The sequence below is a fragment of the Lepisosteus platostomus genome, chromosome 18 (assembly GCF_059453375.1).
Source record: "Lepisosteus platostomus isolate fLepPlt1 chromosome 18, fLepPlt1.hap1, whole genome shotgun sequence".
NCBI classification, from domain to species: Eukaryota; Metazoa; Chordata; class Actinopteri; order Semionotiformes; family Lepisosteidae; genus Lepisosteus; species Lepisosteus platostomus.
The window spans coordinates 17,698,318-17,716,331 of NC_142628.1; the positions used below are offsets into that span (position 1 = coordinate 17,698,318).

The window sequence follows — 18,014 nt, forward strand, 5'->3', positions numbered from 1 at the left end:
GTTAAAACAATTAAAAAACACATATTCACTCGTTTTGCCATCCATATGGTACTTTATGGAGTTTGTTTCTGCAGTGAGCTGACATTTTAGAAATCAAAAGGTTAAAGAGCTACAGTACATTCCTGTACAGGCAATTGAACCCAGGCTACATGGGTAAAAACTAAGATTTCTAATCACTAGACCATACTGGGCATTCCTGTTCTGTGCATGGTGTAAGCAAAGTGTAATTCCTGTCTTTATAGCATGCTTTTTAGAGAGCTAGCTGGCACCCAGAGCACTGCAGGGTCTATCTACTGAGATTTAGTTGATGTACAACGTCAGGACGTATCAGATCCCTGGCACACGATGAGATCACTGAGGTGTCCATGTAGGGATACCAAGGCCAAGGTAGATCTCGGCAGCTTGCTGTGATCATATAATGGTCAGTACTTTGTTTTGTGGCTGCGACAACCCCAGTTCAAATCGGGGTCATGGTAGGAAAAGACTGGAGAGTCCCCTTCTGATATTTGTTTGAATGAAAGGGTGCTGCAAAGAATTATTGAATTGATGTGCTGCCCCATGTAAGTGATATGAATGAACACTGCTTTACAGAGATGCACCGCCTGAGTTTGTCATTGATAATCTGAAGACCAGACTGATCAATTTGATAGCAAAAGCTAAAGGACAACACACGCTAAATGTTAAATGTTAAAAAGTTAAATGTTATTTCTTTAACCTTGTTTGTCAGACAGTGGGCTGTCCAAGCTAATTATATTTACACATATTGAACTCCAGAAGGAAATACAGGGAGGAATGAGGCAGGGGTTACACAGATGTGATTATTATTGTATTTCTTATCTTTCATTTCCACACCATCCAAGAAAAGATTAACTGTAAACTCAGGTAGGTCAGTACTGACACAGTGACCTTCTCATGCATAACATCAGAGACTATGGCATATTCCCGAGAGGTAACTGGAATCTGGAATCTGTCCAACAATTCAACACAATTCAACAACCCACTCTCTTTGTTTAACAATTGTGCCACTAACTAAATTTTTATTATAGCATGTCTGACAGAATATTATTTTATTCTTGTACTTTATTTTTTATTTTGCACTTAATGTCTTTGTTTTTACATACAGTGGGTGTAGAAAGTCACCACCCCTTTTCAAAATGTTCACCTTTTGTTGCTCTGAAGTCCAAAAAGAAGACAAATAAAACCAGACTTTTCCAGTTTTATTTACAAATTGTACCCTGCAACATCCAAATGAAAAAAGAAAGCAAAAATTCTAAAAAAAAAGAATAACTGGGTTGGATAAGAGAACACCCCTGAGTTAATACTTGGTGGAAGCACCTTTTGCTTGAATTACAGCCTTGAGTTTTTTTTTGGATACATCTCTACCAACTTTACACACCTAGAGGGAGAAATATTTGCCCGTTCCGTCTTACAGAATTGTTCAAGCTCAGTCAAACTGCGTGGTGACAGTTGATGGGCTGCCCTCTTCAAGTCATGCCACAGATTTTTGATGGGATTGAGGTTGGGGCTCTGGCTAGGCCACTCAAGAACATTCACCTTCCTGTCCTTCAGGCACTGTACGGTTGCTTTGGTGGTGTGCTTTGGGTCATTGTCATGTTGACAGGCTGGCTGAGGGCTGCAGGTTATCTTCAAGAATTTGCCTGTATTTTCAACCATCCATCTTCCCTTCTATCCTGACTGACTGATCCCAATCCCAGCTGAAGAGTTGTGGAGTGCTTGTGATATTGTCACATGCACACAATGACAAGTCTTTGCCATAAAGGCCTGTAGCTCTTTTGACCTCTTGGTAGCCTCTCTGGTCATTCTCCTTCTTGCTCGGTCATCCACTTTGGACGGACAGCCTGATCTAGACAAGGTCTGGGTGGTGCAATACGTCTTCCACGTCTTAATGATGGTCTTAACTATGTTCCAACTGATACTTAAAGCCTTTTAAATCTTTTTATACCCATCTCCTGATTTGTGCCTTTCCACAACTTTATCTCAAAGCTCTTTTGAAAGCACTTTAATAGTGTGGGATTTTTCTGGCTGCCTTTTTCACCCACGGACCTCTAGTCCAGGTAGAGAGCTGACGTGTTCTCACTGAGTAGTGTTCTTGTTGCCCGCAAGTATTAATGAAATTGTATGAATCTACGTGAAATAGGAGATTTCTCTGAGAGGATGAGCGGGTGTCCGCAGTCCGACGACTGGTGCCATGGTTCTGAGGGGAACACGGTGATATTACGAGAGAATGTTATATAGGGTTTCTAATGTTAGCTAATGAAGACCCAGGTGGCAATGATATACATTCTCATGCGAAACTGATTAGAGAGAGAGCAGTATTTAGTGGTGTACAGTGAGAAGATCCTTCCGATTGTCACGGCACCTTTCCACCCATAGTGGATTCTTTGCTTTGAAATGCACTTCCAAGCACTGAACTAATCAAAATCACCACAGCTGATCACAGCTGGGAGCCAATTAGCTTGTTGTTTGACCTGTAAGGTGATTGGTTATACCTGAAAAAGTTTAGAAATGCAATTGTAAGGGGGGTGTTCACTTATCCAAATAAGGTATTTTAATGTTAATTTAATAATTTTATTTTCACTTGGCTAATGTGGGTTACTGTGTGTAAATAAAAATGGAACAAGCCTAACTTAATTTGTTTTTATTTTCAGAGTGTCATACAACAAAAGGTTCAAATTTTTAAAGGGAGTGGTGACTTTCTATACTCCCTGTATATAGCTTTTCTATTTCTTTAGGAGACATAATTATTTCATTTTCATAATTTGTTGGCATTTCTGTGCTTATTGTGTATCGCAAAACATAAGGGATTAACTGATGATTAGATCTGACACTCATATATACTCTTGGATACTTCGATTTAAATGTAATTTAAACATTAAATATTTTTTTAACAAAAGCTGATGGGAAAGAGATATTGAATAAGATAAAAAATAAGAAAATAAACGTATTGGAACATATTACCTATCTACATTAAACCGCTTCATTGAAAATATTGTGCATAATTATGTCCTTGAAGGTAGAGCATGTGGGAATAGATTAGCAATCGCACGGAATTTATACACACAGTGTAACCCGATGGCGATTCACTCCTCCTAACGACGTGGCGCTAGCAAGTGAACTGAGTTTCATTCGCGGCTGCAGGACTCCTCTTTCTCAGCTCGGCCCTTTGCGTGTTTTGGATTCGCAGCAGCTCCACTCATTGATGTCATCATGCCGCGCGCCTGTGCAGACATTTCAGCTCGTAGCGATGATTGAATCGGCTACTTTAGATGCATAATAAACAAGGAAATTGTTAAAAAGTAACTTTTCAACTGCTGAAAGCGCGACCCTATTTTGCTGCAGATCTGTGCAGAGTCCGCAGATTAGCAAGAAGATGGCGAATTGCCTGTTAATTCTGCAAACCCAGCTTCACTCTTTAATGGAGGTTTTGCTCAAATCGATCGTGTATGAAGTGTCAGAAATTTTCCGAAACAGGATGTCTGACTCTGAGGACGACTTTCAAGACAAACTCCACAGCATCTCCCAGATTCTGGTAAGACGGGCCGTGTTTAAAATCACACAGTGTGCGAAGGACAGTTTCGGTGGTGAAATGGCGCAGCTGAAAAAGGAAAACGAGAGCCTGAAGTGGAGACTGCAGCTGTGGGAGAAGACGTCGGGAGCAGGAGGAGATCAGGGACAGAAAGATCGTGTTGGACACACGCTTCCCTGTGAAGTCACTGCAGAAATAAAAGAAGAAATGGACACGAAACTGGAGCTGTCAGGTCAGTGTGGTGTGATTAAAAACAGTCTTTACCTTCCTCAATGGTGAGAATATAGTGGGCGATGCAGAGTGGAGTGGGAAAGACGTGTGTCATGTAGCAACGGGATCCTTTACTGGAACCAACAGTTAACTCCGGTTGTCCGGTTATGGTGCTGAAAACATCGGTAATACAGTAACAGGGCTAAAAACAGCACGTTTAGACTGAAGAATCGCATCATTGGATCAGCGTCCTTAGCAAAACTTTCGTTATTTTATTTGCATTTGTGAATTCAGATTGCGGACATGTAAAGCAATATTTTTAGTTTTTTGGACGAGAATGAATCTGAAGGTAAGAATAATAAAATACACCATAGTTGTATAACTGAATCAATCTCTATAAATTAGCGTCATTACCAAAATTATTATATTTGTATTATAATTTTATACATAAATTACAGAAATAAAAAAGGATATGTTTAATAAAGGATATTTGTGCGTTGAAAAAGAACACCCCAAGCGGCCAGATGAACATTTTCAACGTCACTGTCTGTATTAATTTATCTCTCAATGCAAAGGGACGTTTTGGTATCTGAGCATAATGTAGCGCTCTCGGGTTCACGCCCTCGCCCTCGCCCCCGCCGCTGCCTCAGGTCGGCCCCTCCCATCGGGGACTCGAACCCGGGTCTCAACAGGAACCCAGCCGCTTGAGCTAAAGGGAAAGTCTGGAACACAGCGACTGCGGTCCCTGCTAATCACAGGGAAGGGCGGTGACGTCACCGCGCTGGTAAGCCGGCTCGAACAACATGCAATGGTGGACATATGCGTTACAATAAAAATAAAGGGAGCGTGTCTCTGAACGTCATAAACTGCGTTAATTTAGGAATATAAATATATTATACAAACTTTTTATGGCTGGTAGTGGTAGTTTAAATAAAAAATACACAACTGTATTCCACCTTCTTCATGATCATTTTATGCATCAGTCTTTCACTTGGTCACTTACTTTGGTTATTTTGGGAAAGTTTTGACCTGCTCGTTCTCACTATTTTAAGTTTATATATTTTATAAAAAGCTATAATGTTCTAACCTTTTTTATGAATACTTGCGAACACGGCAAAGTTAGCTCAAAGTTTGAAATACATTTTGGCATGCTAATTTTATGAAACCTTCTAGAGTTAAGACAACACTTGCATTGTGTATAAAGTACATTGTGAATGTTTCCATTTTTTGCAAACACACGAATGTTCTGTTGCCAATATCTTTGTAAAGGAAACACTAAAGCTTTCAAACCAAACGCATTTTAAAGACCGCGACTTGTGAAAATGTTCACAACCTTTGCATTAACTTAGCAGTCAGCTAATTGTCTTTTTATAAACCTTAGCTTTTTGATTGATGCTAATATGGCACCATTGCACACGCAATACACTGGGATAAGGGGGTGCTCTTTATGAGTCAATAGCTTTTTAACCACAACACTGTAACCAAGTGTTTTACACACTAGGTAGGGTCTCTGACCTTTCACAAACTTCCTTTGATTTGTGAAACATGTCTTTAATGTTTTGTGATTTTTTTAAATATGGTACCATTGTACAGGCAATACATGGGATTTCTCAGAAGTCAATAGCTTTTTAAGTACAACACTCACAATGCTGTAACAAGGCGTTTTACACATTAGACAGATCCTCTGACCTTCTACAATCTTGATTTGATTTGTGAAACTTTTCTGAAATGTTTTATGACTTTTTGTATATGGCACCAGTTGACTGGCAATACACAGGGATAGGGGCGTGCTCTTCACGACTCAATAGCTTTACATAGCCAAATATAGCCATTAAATAGGTATTTAATTCTTACTACTTATTCTTAGAAAAGGATAAAACATTATAACTTTTTATGAAGTACAGTATATAAACTTTATAATGTTTGAACAAGCATGTTAAAACCATAACCCACTGTAAGTTACCAAGTTAAAGACTTTGATGCATAAAATATTTATGACGAAGGTGGAATACTTTCTTCATAAAGAAAGTGTACTTTTGTTTAACTGAGCAATCTTGCTTTTATAAAATATACCTAATTATTAATCAGTTTAATGTTTAACATGCTGTAACACAGTTTACAATTTTTAAAGTATAAACAGTATACAACTTAAGTTCTGTAATTGGAAAAAGATTGTTCCTCAGCCTTGACTGGTATTTGAAACCAGGGGTTTGCTGGCAACAACCCAAATGCTCCACATGCCATGTTAAGCTATCAGCGCTCCACCTGGCGGTTTTACACAGTAGTGCAACCCTATTTAAAAAAACCCCCTGCAGAACGGTACCCTACCACCCGTGCACTGTGAATTAACACAGTATCCCTCTCTCATTTTGAATGGCTCGATCTGTACTGTAGTGTCCAGTCAGTGTGTCTGTTAACCCCTCTCTCTCTCAGTGGAGTGTTAATGTACACTGTACAGTGTCCAGTCAGTGTGTCTCTATTAACCCTTCTCTCTCTCTCTCAGTGCAGTGTTAATGTGCTGGAGTGTCCAGTCAGTGTGTCTGTATGAACCCCTCTCTCTCAGTGCAGTGTTAATGTACTGGAGTGTCCAGTCAGTGTGTCTGTATGAACCCCTCTCTCTCAGTGCAGTGTTAATGTACTGGAGTGTCCAGTCAGTGTGTCTGTATGAACCCCTCTCTCTCAGTGCAGTGTTAATGTACTGTAGTGTCCAGTCAGTGTGTCTTTATTAACCCCTCTCTCTCAGTGCAGTGTTAATGTACTGGAGTGTCCAGTCAGTGTGTCTGTATTTACCCCTCTCTCTCAGTGCAGTGTTAATGTACTGGAGTGTCCAGTCAGTGTGTCTGTATGAACCCCTCTCTCTCAGTGCAGTGTTAATGTACTGGAGTGTCCAGTCAGTGTGTCTGTATTAACCCCTCTCTCTCAGTGCAGTGTTAATGTACTGGAGTGTCCAGTCAGTGTGTCTGTTAATCCCTCTTGCTCATGTGCCCTTGCTGCTCCACCCCGCTGGTTCGTCCCGCAATCTCCAGCGTAACGCAACAGAGAACCAGCCGAGTGAGCTAAATGAGACCTCCCCCAGCCCAGTTGGCTGAGGTCCCTGCTACGTGCAGGGAGGGCGATGACGTCACTGTGTCCGAACTAGCTCCGCTCCACTCAGTGCAGTGTTAATGTACTGTAGTGTCCATTCAGTGTTTATGTAGTGCTGGCCGATAATTCGCTAACGATAATTATCGCAATATAATTTTCCTCAATATAATTTTAACAAAAGTTCGATATATATGTTTATGCTTTGCGCATGCGCACAAAATACTGCGCGAGTGCGCGTGCATGTTGCAGACCGTGGCAGCTAACGTGGTGGTGTTGACCCACACGGTGGTGGCTGACAGGATTATAGTTAGAGTGGAGAAATGAGTGACACTGAAGCAAATGTAGTGCTGCCAACGACCAGCTCGAAGAACGATGACATTGTCGACAGAAAAGGTCATTCAGCTTCGGTAATTTGGAGATATTTTGGCTTTTTACGATAATAATATTTCTGTTAAGATATTTATTTTGTAAATTTTACTCATGCATATTTTGACATAAAAAAGACTTGAATACTCTCTTCTTCAGATTTGTTTAATGTTTCTGCTGTTTGGCAAGTGTTTGTTGTGTTCTTAAAATAAAGAGTTCTTTAATTTACCAATTAACTATCTGGTTTCTTCAACTTTCACTCAGGAGAAAAAATCTGCCTTTAAACTTGAAAGAAATAATGATTTGACATTTATCGTGATAATTATCGATATCAACTGATATGAACATTTTTATCGTGATAATGTTTTCGGCCATATCGCCCAGCCCTATGTTTATGTACAGATGCAGCCATTCAAAATGCACGGTACAACCCTGTACTGTGTGAAATTATCTACAGTTCAGCGCGTTACACCACAGTATGTGACTGGCTGGCCTAAATGACCTACAGGCAGCATTTGTGGTGCATTGGTTGTTAGTGAGACGATTGCTTCATTTAATCTCTTTACTTTGCATGTTTAAATCTGCTTAATATTGAATATTAATATGGAACTAAAAATAAATTTTAGTAGTTGAGCATAAAAATGAGGAGCATAACGTGTCTGAAGGTCATAAGCGATATTAATTTAGGAACATAAACGTTTGTAAACTGTATATGGCTGGTATTGGTAGTTTAAATAAAAAATACACACCAGTATTCCACTTTATTCATAAACATTTTAAACAAAAGTTTTTCATTTGGTTACTTACTGTGGCTATTTTGGAAAAGTTTTTATGTGCTCCTTCTGACTATATTAAGTTTATGTACGTCATAAAAAATATGTTTTAACCTTTTCTATGAATACTTGTGATCGTTATCACAGTAAACGAAAGGCATACTTTTTAGAATTTGATTAATAGGGAATATAATATGGAATCGTGTATCTAAAGAAATTAATAACGATATAATGATATTCATATAGTTCGAATTATCACAGTAGTACAATTTTCTTTGTTAACATCTGCATCAATTTGAGTCATTCACCCTTGATTATTTGGAAACCTTCTGCCTGCCCTTCTCAGCTACAGCTACAGCTGTCAAGCGGCGTGCTGGTATAATGGGTAAGGCATGTGCCTTGCATGCTGGAGGTCAGGGGTTCAAACCCAGCTGTTGCCATGAGTTTTCTTTTAACAAATAAACGTTTCTTTGAACAGCTAAAATAGTAAATATTATCGACACTATATTGAATTTGTTGATATTTCTAAATATCAGAACATGTTCAAAGTTAAGTGATGTATTAATAACAACTAATCATTTCAAACTGCTTGTATTTTAAAATTGTATTTTGTTCGGGTTGATTTGTCACTGTTTTCACAACTTTCGATTTATTAAATGTCTATTTTTGAGAGGGGGTGTTCCAGACTTCTGTTTAATTTCGGAAACACTGTATAACATGTTGTAACCTTTTCTATGAATACTTGCGCTCTTTATCACAGTAATAAACCTCATACTTTTTAGAATCCGCTAAATAGGGAATATAATATGGAATTGCTTATCTAAAAAAAATAATAACGATATTAATTTAAGGATCTACAGTAAATATATGTATTTATATAGCTGGTAGTATTACTGTAATCCACTTTCTTTGTAAACACGTTTTATTTTTAATTTGACTCATTCATGCCTCATTACTTCAGAAACAGTTTTAAGCTGTTCGTCTCAGCTGTGTTTCCGAGCAGCCTGTTTGCCGAAAGGGGTTCTATGTAGGCGATCCTAGTTTTTCTTCTAACAAATAAAAAAAAAAGTAAATATTATGTGAACTATATTAACATTTTTTGTGTTTTTCATACTATGTTAAGTGATATTAATAATGAATTAAAAACGTGAATGACAGAACCTGCAACCTACAGATTTAAAGATTGCGATTTGTGAAACATTTCACAGCTTTTATTTAAACAATATCTAGTACCTGGTTGCATTTTTAGAAACCTTAGTTTGATTAAAACAGATCCCAGGTGTAAGTGACTTCATAACACGAGAAGGCATTATGCTATGTTTTTTATGCATCAGTTGAAGCCTTCTGACTATCAAAAAACCAGGGTTCACTTTTTTTCTGTCTCTCCCTACTCTCTCTCACCTGCTGCGATTTGGACACAGAATGGTTAAAAATGGGAACAAGTCAGGCAGGCAGAGGGAAGGGGTGAAACTGTTACCTGTCCTGGATAAAGCGGTTAAAAAATAGGTGGATTTACACTTGTGAAAAACGTTCCCATTTTAATGCGATACAAAAGGATATTGTTAATAATAAATGACCTTGGACGGTCTGTAAACGGAACATTTATAGAAGAGACACATTGTGTCTTTTCTTTCCAGCTTGGAATGAACATTTACCTACTAGTATATTCCATTGCAGCTACGTTATGTAACGCAGCTGCGTACTTCTCACAAAGGCCAGGACTGTCAACACCCCGCTGTGTAATGTTATGTAAAATAGACAGTTCTGGGGAGGGTGAAGGAATTTTCAGTAGCATGCACTGTTGTCATTGTTGCTGTTTAACATAAAGCAACCAGCAATGTCCTGTTTTTTCTTAACACTTGTTTTTCCATACCGTAGTTTTAAAACTTGAACAAAGATGTGTCACGTGCAAACAGCGCGATGTTGTATAGTTTTAAAGCCACTACAGTATAGCTTGTTGGAAATACATTTATTTGTACTGCATCAAAGCTTAACTTGTTCAGAGTGCCACGCAATACAAACTCTGAGTTAAAAGGAACATGTCAAAATATTTCCAAAATAATCACAAGTGAACGAGTTGATGGATTCGATAATAATAGAGAAATCATAACAATAATCATGCAGTCCAACTGAAAGAAGGACACTTAAATCGACATGAGAAGACTGTATATAAATCACTTAAAAACACTTTTAATGCTTAAAAAATGAGTGTTTTTTCTTCCGCGTGATCAGCAAAGAGTCTTTGTGTAAGCTGTAAGTTCTTTTTAACACTTTAATTTTTTTAATGCAACACACATTCCATACAGAAATAAAATCATGTTTTCTACAGGTGTTAAGCAGATTAGCAGGTTGCTGACAAAATAGTGCACCGTCCACTAACCGTAAACACCCTTCTACAGCTTCTATTTTTTAAAAATATTTAGAAAATTTTCATTTATACAAATACCACAGACTATTCTTGATTGTTTTTTCTGAATGTCAGGTGTTAGCATAAATTATTAGTAATCAATAATATTAAAATTCGCAATGTAATAATTTGTTGCACTTCTTCCACATCTTGTGTGCAATAATAACACTAATGTACAATAATTTGTTCAAATATACATTGAATTTGACAATGAGAAAATAAGTAAAATACAAACTTATAAAGTAAAAAAATGAAGGTAAAATATAATTTGAAATGAAGACAGGATACATTTTTCTCTGTGTCTGTTCCTTCTCTCTCTCACCTGCTCTGATTCAGACACAGAATGATTAAAAATGGGAGGGAATGTTTCGTCCCAGCCAAAACCAGCCATTCTCATCTTGCACCAGAAGGAAGGGTAAAAGATGGTAGTGCTTGCCTTTTTTCTCAGTCTCCATCACTCTGCCCAGTGATATAACTTTTATATAAACAAAATCTAGTACCTGGTACAATTTAAAAAAAAAGAAGTTATTTTGAATTAATCGAATCCCAGGTGTGAGTTCATAAAGCCAGAATTACGTACTATCCCTATGTTACACCTGACCATCTACTGTAGAGGTTCCAGTGCTTTGTGTATATTCCAATCGCAGTGGGGGGAGGGTGTGTGGGGGAAGGTTTAGGCTGCAATTGAATTGGGGATCTGGATTCTTCACACCTGAAACATTGTTTTCTCTGAAAGCGTTTTCTTCCCTGTTTAGCTGATCTTTTGCTGCCTACGCATGCTTACACAGCTCCCTACAGTACGTGAATTCTCGTTCTTGACTGAGAAAGCTTTAGAGAACTTTAGATTTTTATTTTCAACAAATTGTAAATAAGAGGTTTACATTGGCGTGTTTATTAATTTTTCACTTAAGCATATGGAGGTCAGCTGTCAAGGAGAGCTCCCCCCATCCACCCACGGACAGACTGACAGAGTAATTGGGAAGTGTTAACTATCCAGCCATTGCAAGCCACTGCAGCAGCTACAAATAAATGAAAAATAAACTTTTTTTTTCTCCTGATGGTAACTGTAACAAATTGTCATGTTACACATCCTTGCGTAACAATCATGACGTCCTCATTCAATCAAATGTGTGAAGTTTATTTATGTTGAAACTGTGACCTTGACATGCAGGTGTGAAGTAGAGTTAACAGCTACTGATTTAAAAGGTTGTTAATAATATCTTCCATGTCATATTAACATTGGAATGTTCTTACAAGTGTAAAAGGAGGTGACACACAATGTGTCTCCTCTGTAACTCTTAAGTTTACAGACAGATTCCACCAGAGCCACACAAAATTGTCCAATAATACTCTTCCTGTGTCTAATTTCTTGTTTAGCAGGATTTGCACGATAAGCACATTGTTTAATGGGGATGACATTACCCATGTCTATATCACTGTACAACACAAGTTTGACTCGGAGTGTCTGTTAATAAAATAGAGCGCCTTCCAATACATATAAGTACTGCATGATTTCTTTATCCGTTTCAGCTTAATGAGGGGAATTAAATCAGTCAGAATCTCGGAGTGCCATTTGTAAAAATAACCCTTCCTACCTCCTTTGTTTAACTTAAAGAATTTCGCAAAGAAATCCTTAATCACAATAGCATAACAGGTTGAAAATCCTTTATCCGAAATTCCAAAATCCGAAAACCTTCAAAATCTGAACGTTTTTTGAATGCTGTTGTTGAAGAAACTTGACAGCGGTATAAGTGTGAAGCGTCTGACTGAGAAGTTTGGTGTTGGAACAACCACTATGTACCACCTGAAGAAACAAAAGGACAAACTGTTAAGGTTCTGTGCTGAAAGTGATGAACAAAAGTTAATGAAAAATAGAAAAACATTACATAGAGCGAAAAATGAAGATATCGTAGGTGGATACTGATAATTTACTGAACTTTCCAGCTCACAGTGATGTCATTGATGACGTACCCTCTCCCTCAAGTTTCTCGGACCTGATGTTGTTGTAATGTCTGGTGCTGCATTTATCTTCAAGTTTGTAAGCAGTGATCATCGTGTTTTGTTTTGTACAAAATGTTATTTTTACGTGAGATCTGAATTTCACCTCCATGTATGAGTGTAATTTGACTAGCGTCATTACTTGCACATTACTTTAAAAATAAAATGCTGACTTTTTTCAGTTTTTATTTTATTTACCTGTCATCACATTCAATGCTTTGTTTTTATACCTTACATAAAACAAAATACCTGTTTAGTAAAAAATAAAATACAAATGGCGTACGTGTACTATAACCTTTTAATCAAAACATGACATCATAGGTGGAGACTGATATCTTACCTTTCTAATGGTATTATGTTAAAAAAAATTATTAAAAATTTGTATAAAACTACATTCAGGGTATATGTATAAGCTATATTATGAAATGTAAATGGATATCGTGTTCAGACTTGGGTCCCATCCCAAGCTGTCCCATTTTATAGATGCAAATATAAAACTATTCCAAAATCCGAAACTCGCAACACTTTTGGTCCCAGGAATTTCGGATAAGAGATTCTCAACCTGTACTTATTTTATCCAGATACACAAATTCATGCCAAAGCCAACAACAAGCTATAATAGTGAACTATTTTTATGTATTCACTATATAAGAAACAAATGGAAAGTAATACTCTAATCAGGCTTTGAACCATTGGGTGCAGTGCTTTGTCCATTATCACTACAAGGACAATAAAAGTTTTTAAAAAAGAAACAGATGTTAAAATGTTTCCAAAATGTTTACTTGTGATACTTTAGCTGCTTAGTTACACAATTCCATATTAATATAACTATCAAGTGATGTTAAATCACTACAAAATGTATCTTTTTACAGTAACAGCGAGTGGTGTTCTTACTATGTATTTTTAGAAAAGGATAAAATGTTATAAGTTTTTATGAAGTACAGAATATAAGCTTAATAATGTTAGAACAAGCATGTTAAAACCAGAACCTATGTAAGTTACCAAATTAAAGACTTTGATGCATAAAATGTTTATGCATAATTAATATATTTATGATGAAGGTGGAAGGTTGTGTACTTTTGTCCAACTGAGCAATCTTGCATTTATAAAATATACAGACTTTTTATGTTTAATGATTAACATGCTGTAATACACAGTTTAAAATGATTAAAAGTCTAAAGAGTATACAACTAAAGTTCTTAATTGTAAAAAAATTGTTCCTCAGCAGTGATTAGAAACCGGGCATTTTCTGGCGACAGCTCAAATGCTGTACATGAGACGTTCAGCTTTATTAGCTCCACCTGGCAGTTTTGCAAGGTACTGTTATTCTATGTGAATTGCATGTGAAATGTTGCAGGATGAGGCGGTATGTTGCACAAAGTCCGCTGTGTTTTAACACAGCATAACTCACTCATTTTGAATGGCTGGATCTGTAGTTCTTCTGTGGAAAAGGGAAAGTACAACATCCGGATACTATTATCATATTTCAATTAAGATGCGGTAAGATGTGATACGATGTGCCACACCCACAGTGTTTTAACGCAGTGTACCCTGCACGTTTTGAATGGCAGGAATATGTATTATTACATATATTACATACCTCTATCATTGCAATGTAAATGTACTGTTGAGTTTAGTCAGTATGTCTGTATTTATCTCTCTCTCTCTCTCTCTTAGTGCAGTGTTAATGTACTGTAGTGTCCAGTCAGTGTATCTGTATCTGGGCAGTGTTAATGCACTGTAGTGTCCAGTGTGTCTGAGACTGGGATGAAATCTGCTTTCTTCTGTGTTGTGGTTTTATCATCATTATTTTCAGTTGCTTTTCATGTTATCTGTGTTCAGACAGCTCTTGTGTATTTGACTCTTTGGTGTACATTAAGTTTTAAAATGAGCTTTAACAACTTAATTTAGACAGTTTATATTTGTTTGCTATTTCAAATTTAAACTTAAAGTTTAAGTTCCTTTTGATTTCTACTCTCGGCCCATGTTAAAGGCCTTGTTCTGTTGTGCTGTGTTTTCAGGCTCAGAGGCCAGTGCTCTCCTTGATGCTGGGGAAAGGGCTCCTCTTGAACAGCAGTACGGTGAGGAGGAGTGGGGCTCAAGTCTGATGCAGACGGAGCTCACTGCCGCAGAAGAGAAAGAGAAAGTCAGTGAGCAGCACAAAAAGAGGAGACAGAGTGCCCAGGATCTGGACTCTGTGCACACGATAAAGACAGAGCCTGAGAGTGAGACACATGGACCCTTAGCTTTTACAGAGAAGACTAGTAATCTGGACACCAAGAATATCGCAGAACATTGTAATGAACTTGACTGTGTCTCTGTACAAGAGTTCAAAGAAGAAGTGATTGAGTTTCATCTTACAGAGCAGGACATGGAGCCCCAGTTGATTGACCCTGCAGAGCAACACACTGAGGGACATGATAGAGAGAACACAGCTCACTTTCAGCACACAGAGCAAGATCATTACTGGGAGCATTTGCAGTGTGAGAAACCACAGCGAGACCAGAGGATGAGGAAGAATCACTTGAGTCCTCACTCAGATGGAAGGGACAAGCTGCCATTACAGGATGGACAAGAACAGCGTTTTTGTAAATCTAGCACTTCAAATCCTTACCAGAGCCTTCACACAGGAGAGAGACCGTTCCCTTGCAGGGAGTGTGGGAAAGGGTTTAAATACATAAGCAACTTAATAAACCACCAGCGCATTCACACAGGAGAAAAGCCGTTCAGCTGCAGTCAGTGTGGGAAGAGTTTTAATCAGTCAAGCAACTTAAAAAGCCACCAGCGCACTCACACAGGAGAAAAGCCATTCAGCTGTAGTCAGTGTGGGAAGAGTTTTAGTCGATTAGACACTTTAAATTGCCATAAGCACACGCACACTGGAGAGAAACCGTTCTCCTGCAGTCAGTGTGGGAAGAGTTTTTATAATTCAAGCAACTTAGAAACTCATCAGCGCACTCACACAGGAGAAAGACCATTCAGCTGCAGTCAATGTGGGAAGAGTTTTAATCAGTCAAGTGTCTTAAAATCACACCAGCGCACTCACACAGGAGAGAGACCATTCAGCTGTAGTCAATGTGGGAAGAGGTTTATTCGGTCAAATGACTTAAAAAGACACCAGCGTATTCACACAGGAGAAAGACCCTTCATTTGTAGTCATTGTGGGAAGTGCTTTAGTTTCTCAAATTCCTTAAGGGTCCACCAGCGCCTTCACACAGGAGAGAAACCATTCTGCTACACTCAGTGTGGGAATAGTTTTATTCTGTCAGGTGACTTAAATACACATTAGTGTACTCACACAGTACACCGTTCAGTCAAAGTCAGTCTGGGAGGAATTTTAAGTTGTTGTTCATCTGTAGTAACTGTGTGAAAGAAACCATTCAACTTCAATGTGGGGAGAGTTTTTTGTAGAAAGCAACATATTATGTTTGCTTGACATTACATTTATCTTTTCAGCTTCCAAGTTTATATATGTTGACTGTAGAAATTCTACCCAACTTTTCTGAAGTATCACATTTTGTGGCCTAAGGCCATGTAACCAGGACATAGAACTTATTTTATCTTTATTTATACATTAAAACACAGCCTCCAAGTAAATAATACATGCTCAGGCATTCTAACAGTACTTTAAATCCTCTTATCAATAACTAAGGAAAATCAAGTTAGAAACACTTCAACCTTATCCATCCCCTCCCTCAAAATGGAAGTCAAGGTCACTCTGCCCTCCTGAATGGATGAACCTCTTAATATCGTTAATTATCTTGGAAACAACACACACCACAGACATGGTTGTCATCTTGAATTAAAGAGAACCCCTTGGTCATTCTGCTTGTACATTCAGATTTTTTAAGATGTCCTACTTTGTACACATTTTTATTTATTTTATTGCATTTTCTCTTTTTGTTGTTAAGTTGTAAATTTCGTTTTCTTGGACTCCTCTAAAATGTCTACGACCATGAAAAAAAAAGGTTTGAATGTGATTGAACAAGTATTAAAAAAATCTGCATGATTTTTTTGTATGAAGACGGGGCATGAATTGGTTTTCTCAACCTTGTAAAAAATGTAAAATAGATAAGACAGATAATGAAAAGAAGACAAATTTTACCGTAGTATTTCAATACTGTCAGCCCTACAGAGGCTTCTTATATTGTTAACAGTTTTTATTTAAAAAAGTGTTTTGTACACTTTTTAAAGTTTTTTGCACTTTTTCTGGCATTCTACAGTAATTCCTGGTGTATAAAGTATTACTAATAAATGGGTTTAGCAAAATAAAATCTACGCATGCACACTATAAGAGAGGGGGGTTTAAGTCTCTGAATGGCTGAAATTGCTGAATGACAGCTATTGGAACCTATCAAATGAGCTTTTATCCTAGAGCTGGTTGATTTGAATGTATAGGGCTTTGGCAGCCATCTTTGTTGCAGAATGTTTTGTTTTTATAGACTTATAGTGAACATTCTTATTAAAATATTAAAATAAATGCACTTCTCAAGGTAAGGTAACATGTTATTTATGTATTTTTTGCAAACATTTGCTTTTGCATTCTTATATTGCTGGAGAACCAATAAAGTATAGTTATATTTTCCTGCTTCTCTAAACTGAAAACAAGATGAATGTAACTATGGGAAAAAAAATGTTCATTTGTTTTATGCTAATGTATCTAGTTACAAAAACACATTTCTGTAAAGCTTAGGTTGTCTTGTGTTATGTGATGTGTAGCATGTGATGCGTTTCGATTTTACTGGTAAAAATGTATATTCAACTGATGTTCAGCTTCTGTCTAAAGTGCTATTGTCAGCATTAAACAATTAGTTGGTTTGTTACAAAATAGTTTCACTGCAGTGAAAACAAACTTAATGGTAATGTTCTGAGGATATTGGATATCAATTGTATTGGCAATATTTTGTGAAACAATAAAAAACTATGTTGATTTTGGTAACATAAATTGTACCATTGAAAGCAAATACACACTTTTAGGCAGATGTGTCTAGCTGTGAGCAGATGATGACAGCACACCTGTTTCCCCAGGAAAGTTATGGCTGCTCCCAAAGCAATATACTGCATCCACAATTGATACTTATACTGTCACTACTTGTGGGTCACGTGTTCCTGATGTCAGCCTATTATACCATGTTCAGCAACCACTAGAAATGTCACTACTGTAGTATAAAAGCAAAAGAGGAAAAGAACACAAACCCAGTTTAAAAGGGCAACCAGTAAAGCTCCGAGCTCATTGAGGATGAAATTCAAACCCACGTGGGCAGAGCACACTGGTTTAGTAGTCCATTGCCTTAACCACTCAGACATCTCATCACCAAACTGCCCATGTTGGATCATGAGGTGGCACACTCAAGATGATCATCTTTCTCCATAGCCGAGGGTCATTTTCCACCTGTAATTTCAACATTTTCCTTGGGAGATGTCAAGCCGCCGAGCTTGGGTGTGCTTCAGTGGCGGGTATAGTGGACACCCTGTTGTACACAAAGAACATTGAGCTCCTTGAACATGAAAAGTGCCAGATAAAAGCCTTTCTCCTGGTCGTGCTGCTGTTGCATGTAAAGGAGGCAACTTGCTCAGCGAGCAGAAGTCTCAGCGTGGCGTGTTCAAGTGGCTGTAAAAGGGTAGTGCT

The 18,014-nt window shown here is 37.7% G+C and overlaps 1 protein-coding gene across 1 annotated transcript; it reads left to right on the plus strand.

The window, feature by feature from the left end:
- Positions 1-3,207: 3,207 nt before the first annotated feature.
- Positions 3,208-17,330, plus strand: LOC148645854 (uncharacterized). Its single transcript, XM_088611186.1, has 2 exons — positions 3,208-3,779; positions 14,407-17,330. The coding sequence occupies exons 1-2, from the start codon at positions 3,392-3,394 to the stop codon at positions 15,672-15,674; spliced, it is 1,656 nt and encodes a 551-aa protein (XP_088467312.1). The 5' UTR covers positions 3,208-3,391; the 3' UTR covers positions 15,675-17,330.
- Positions 17,331-18,014: the final 684 nt, after the last annotated feature.

Coding starts and splice junctions, on each gene's coding strand:
- LOC148645854 (XM_088611186.1), top strand. CDS start 3,392: ATGGCGAATTGCCTGTTAATTCTGCAAACCCAGCTTCACTCTTTAATG. Junction 3,780..14,406: donor CACGAAACTGGAGCTGTCAG/GTCAGTGTGGTG, acceptor CTGTGTTTTCAG/GCTCAGAGGCCAGTGCTCTC.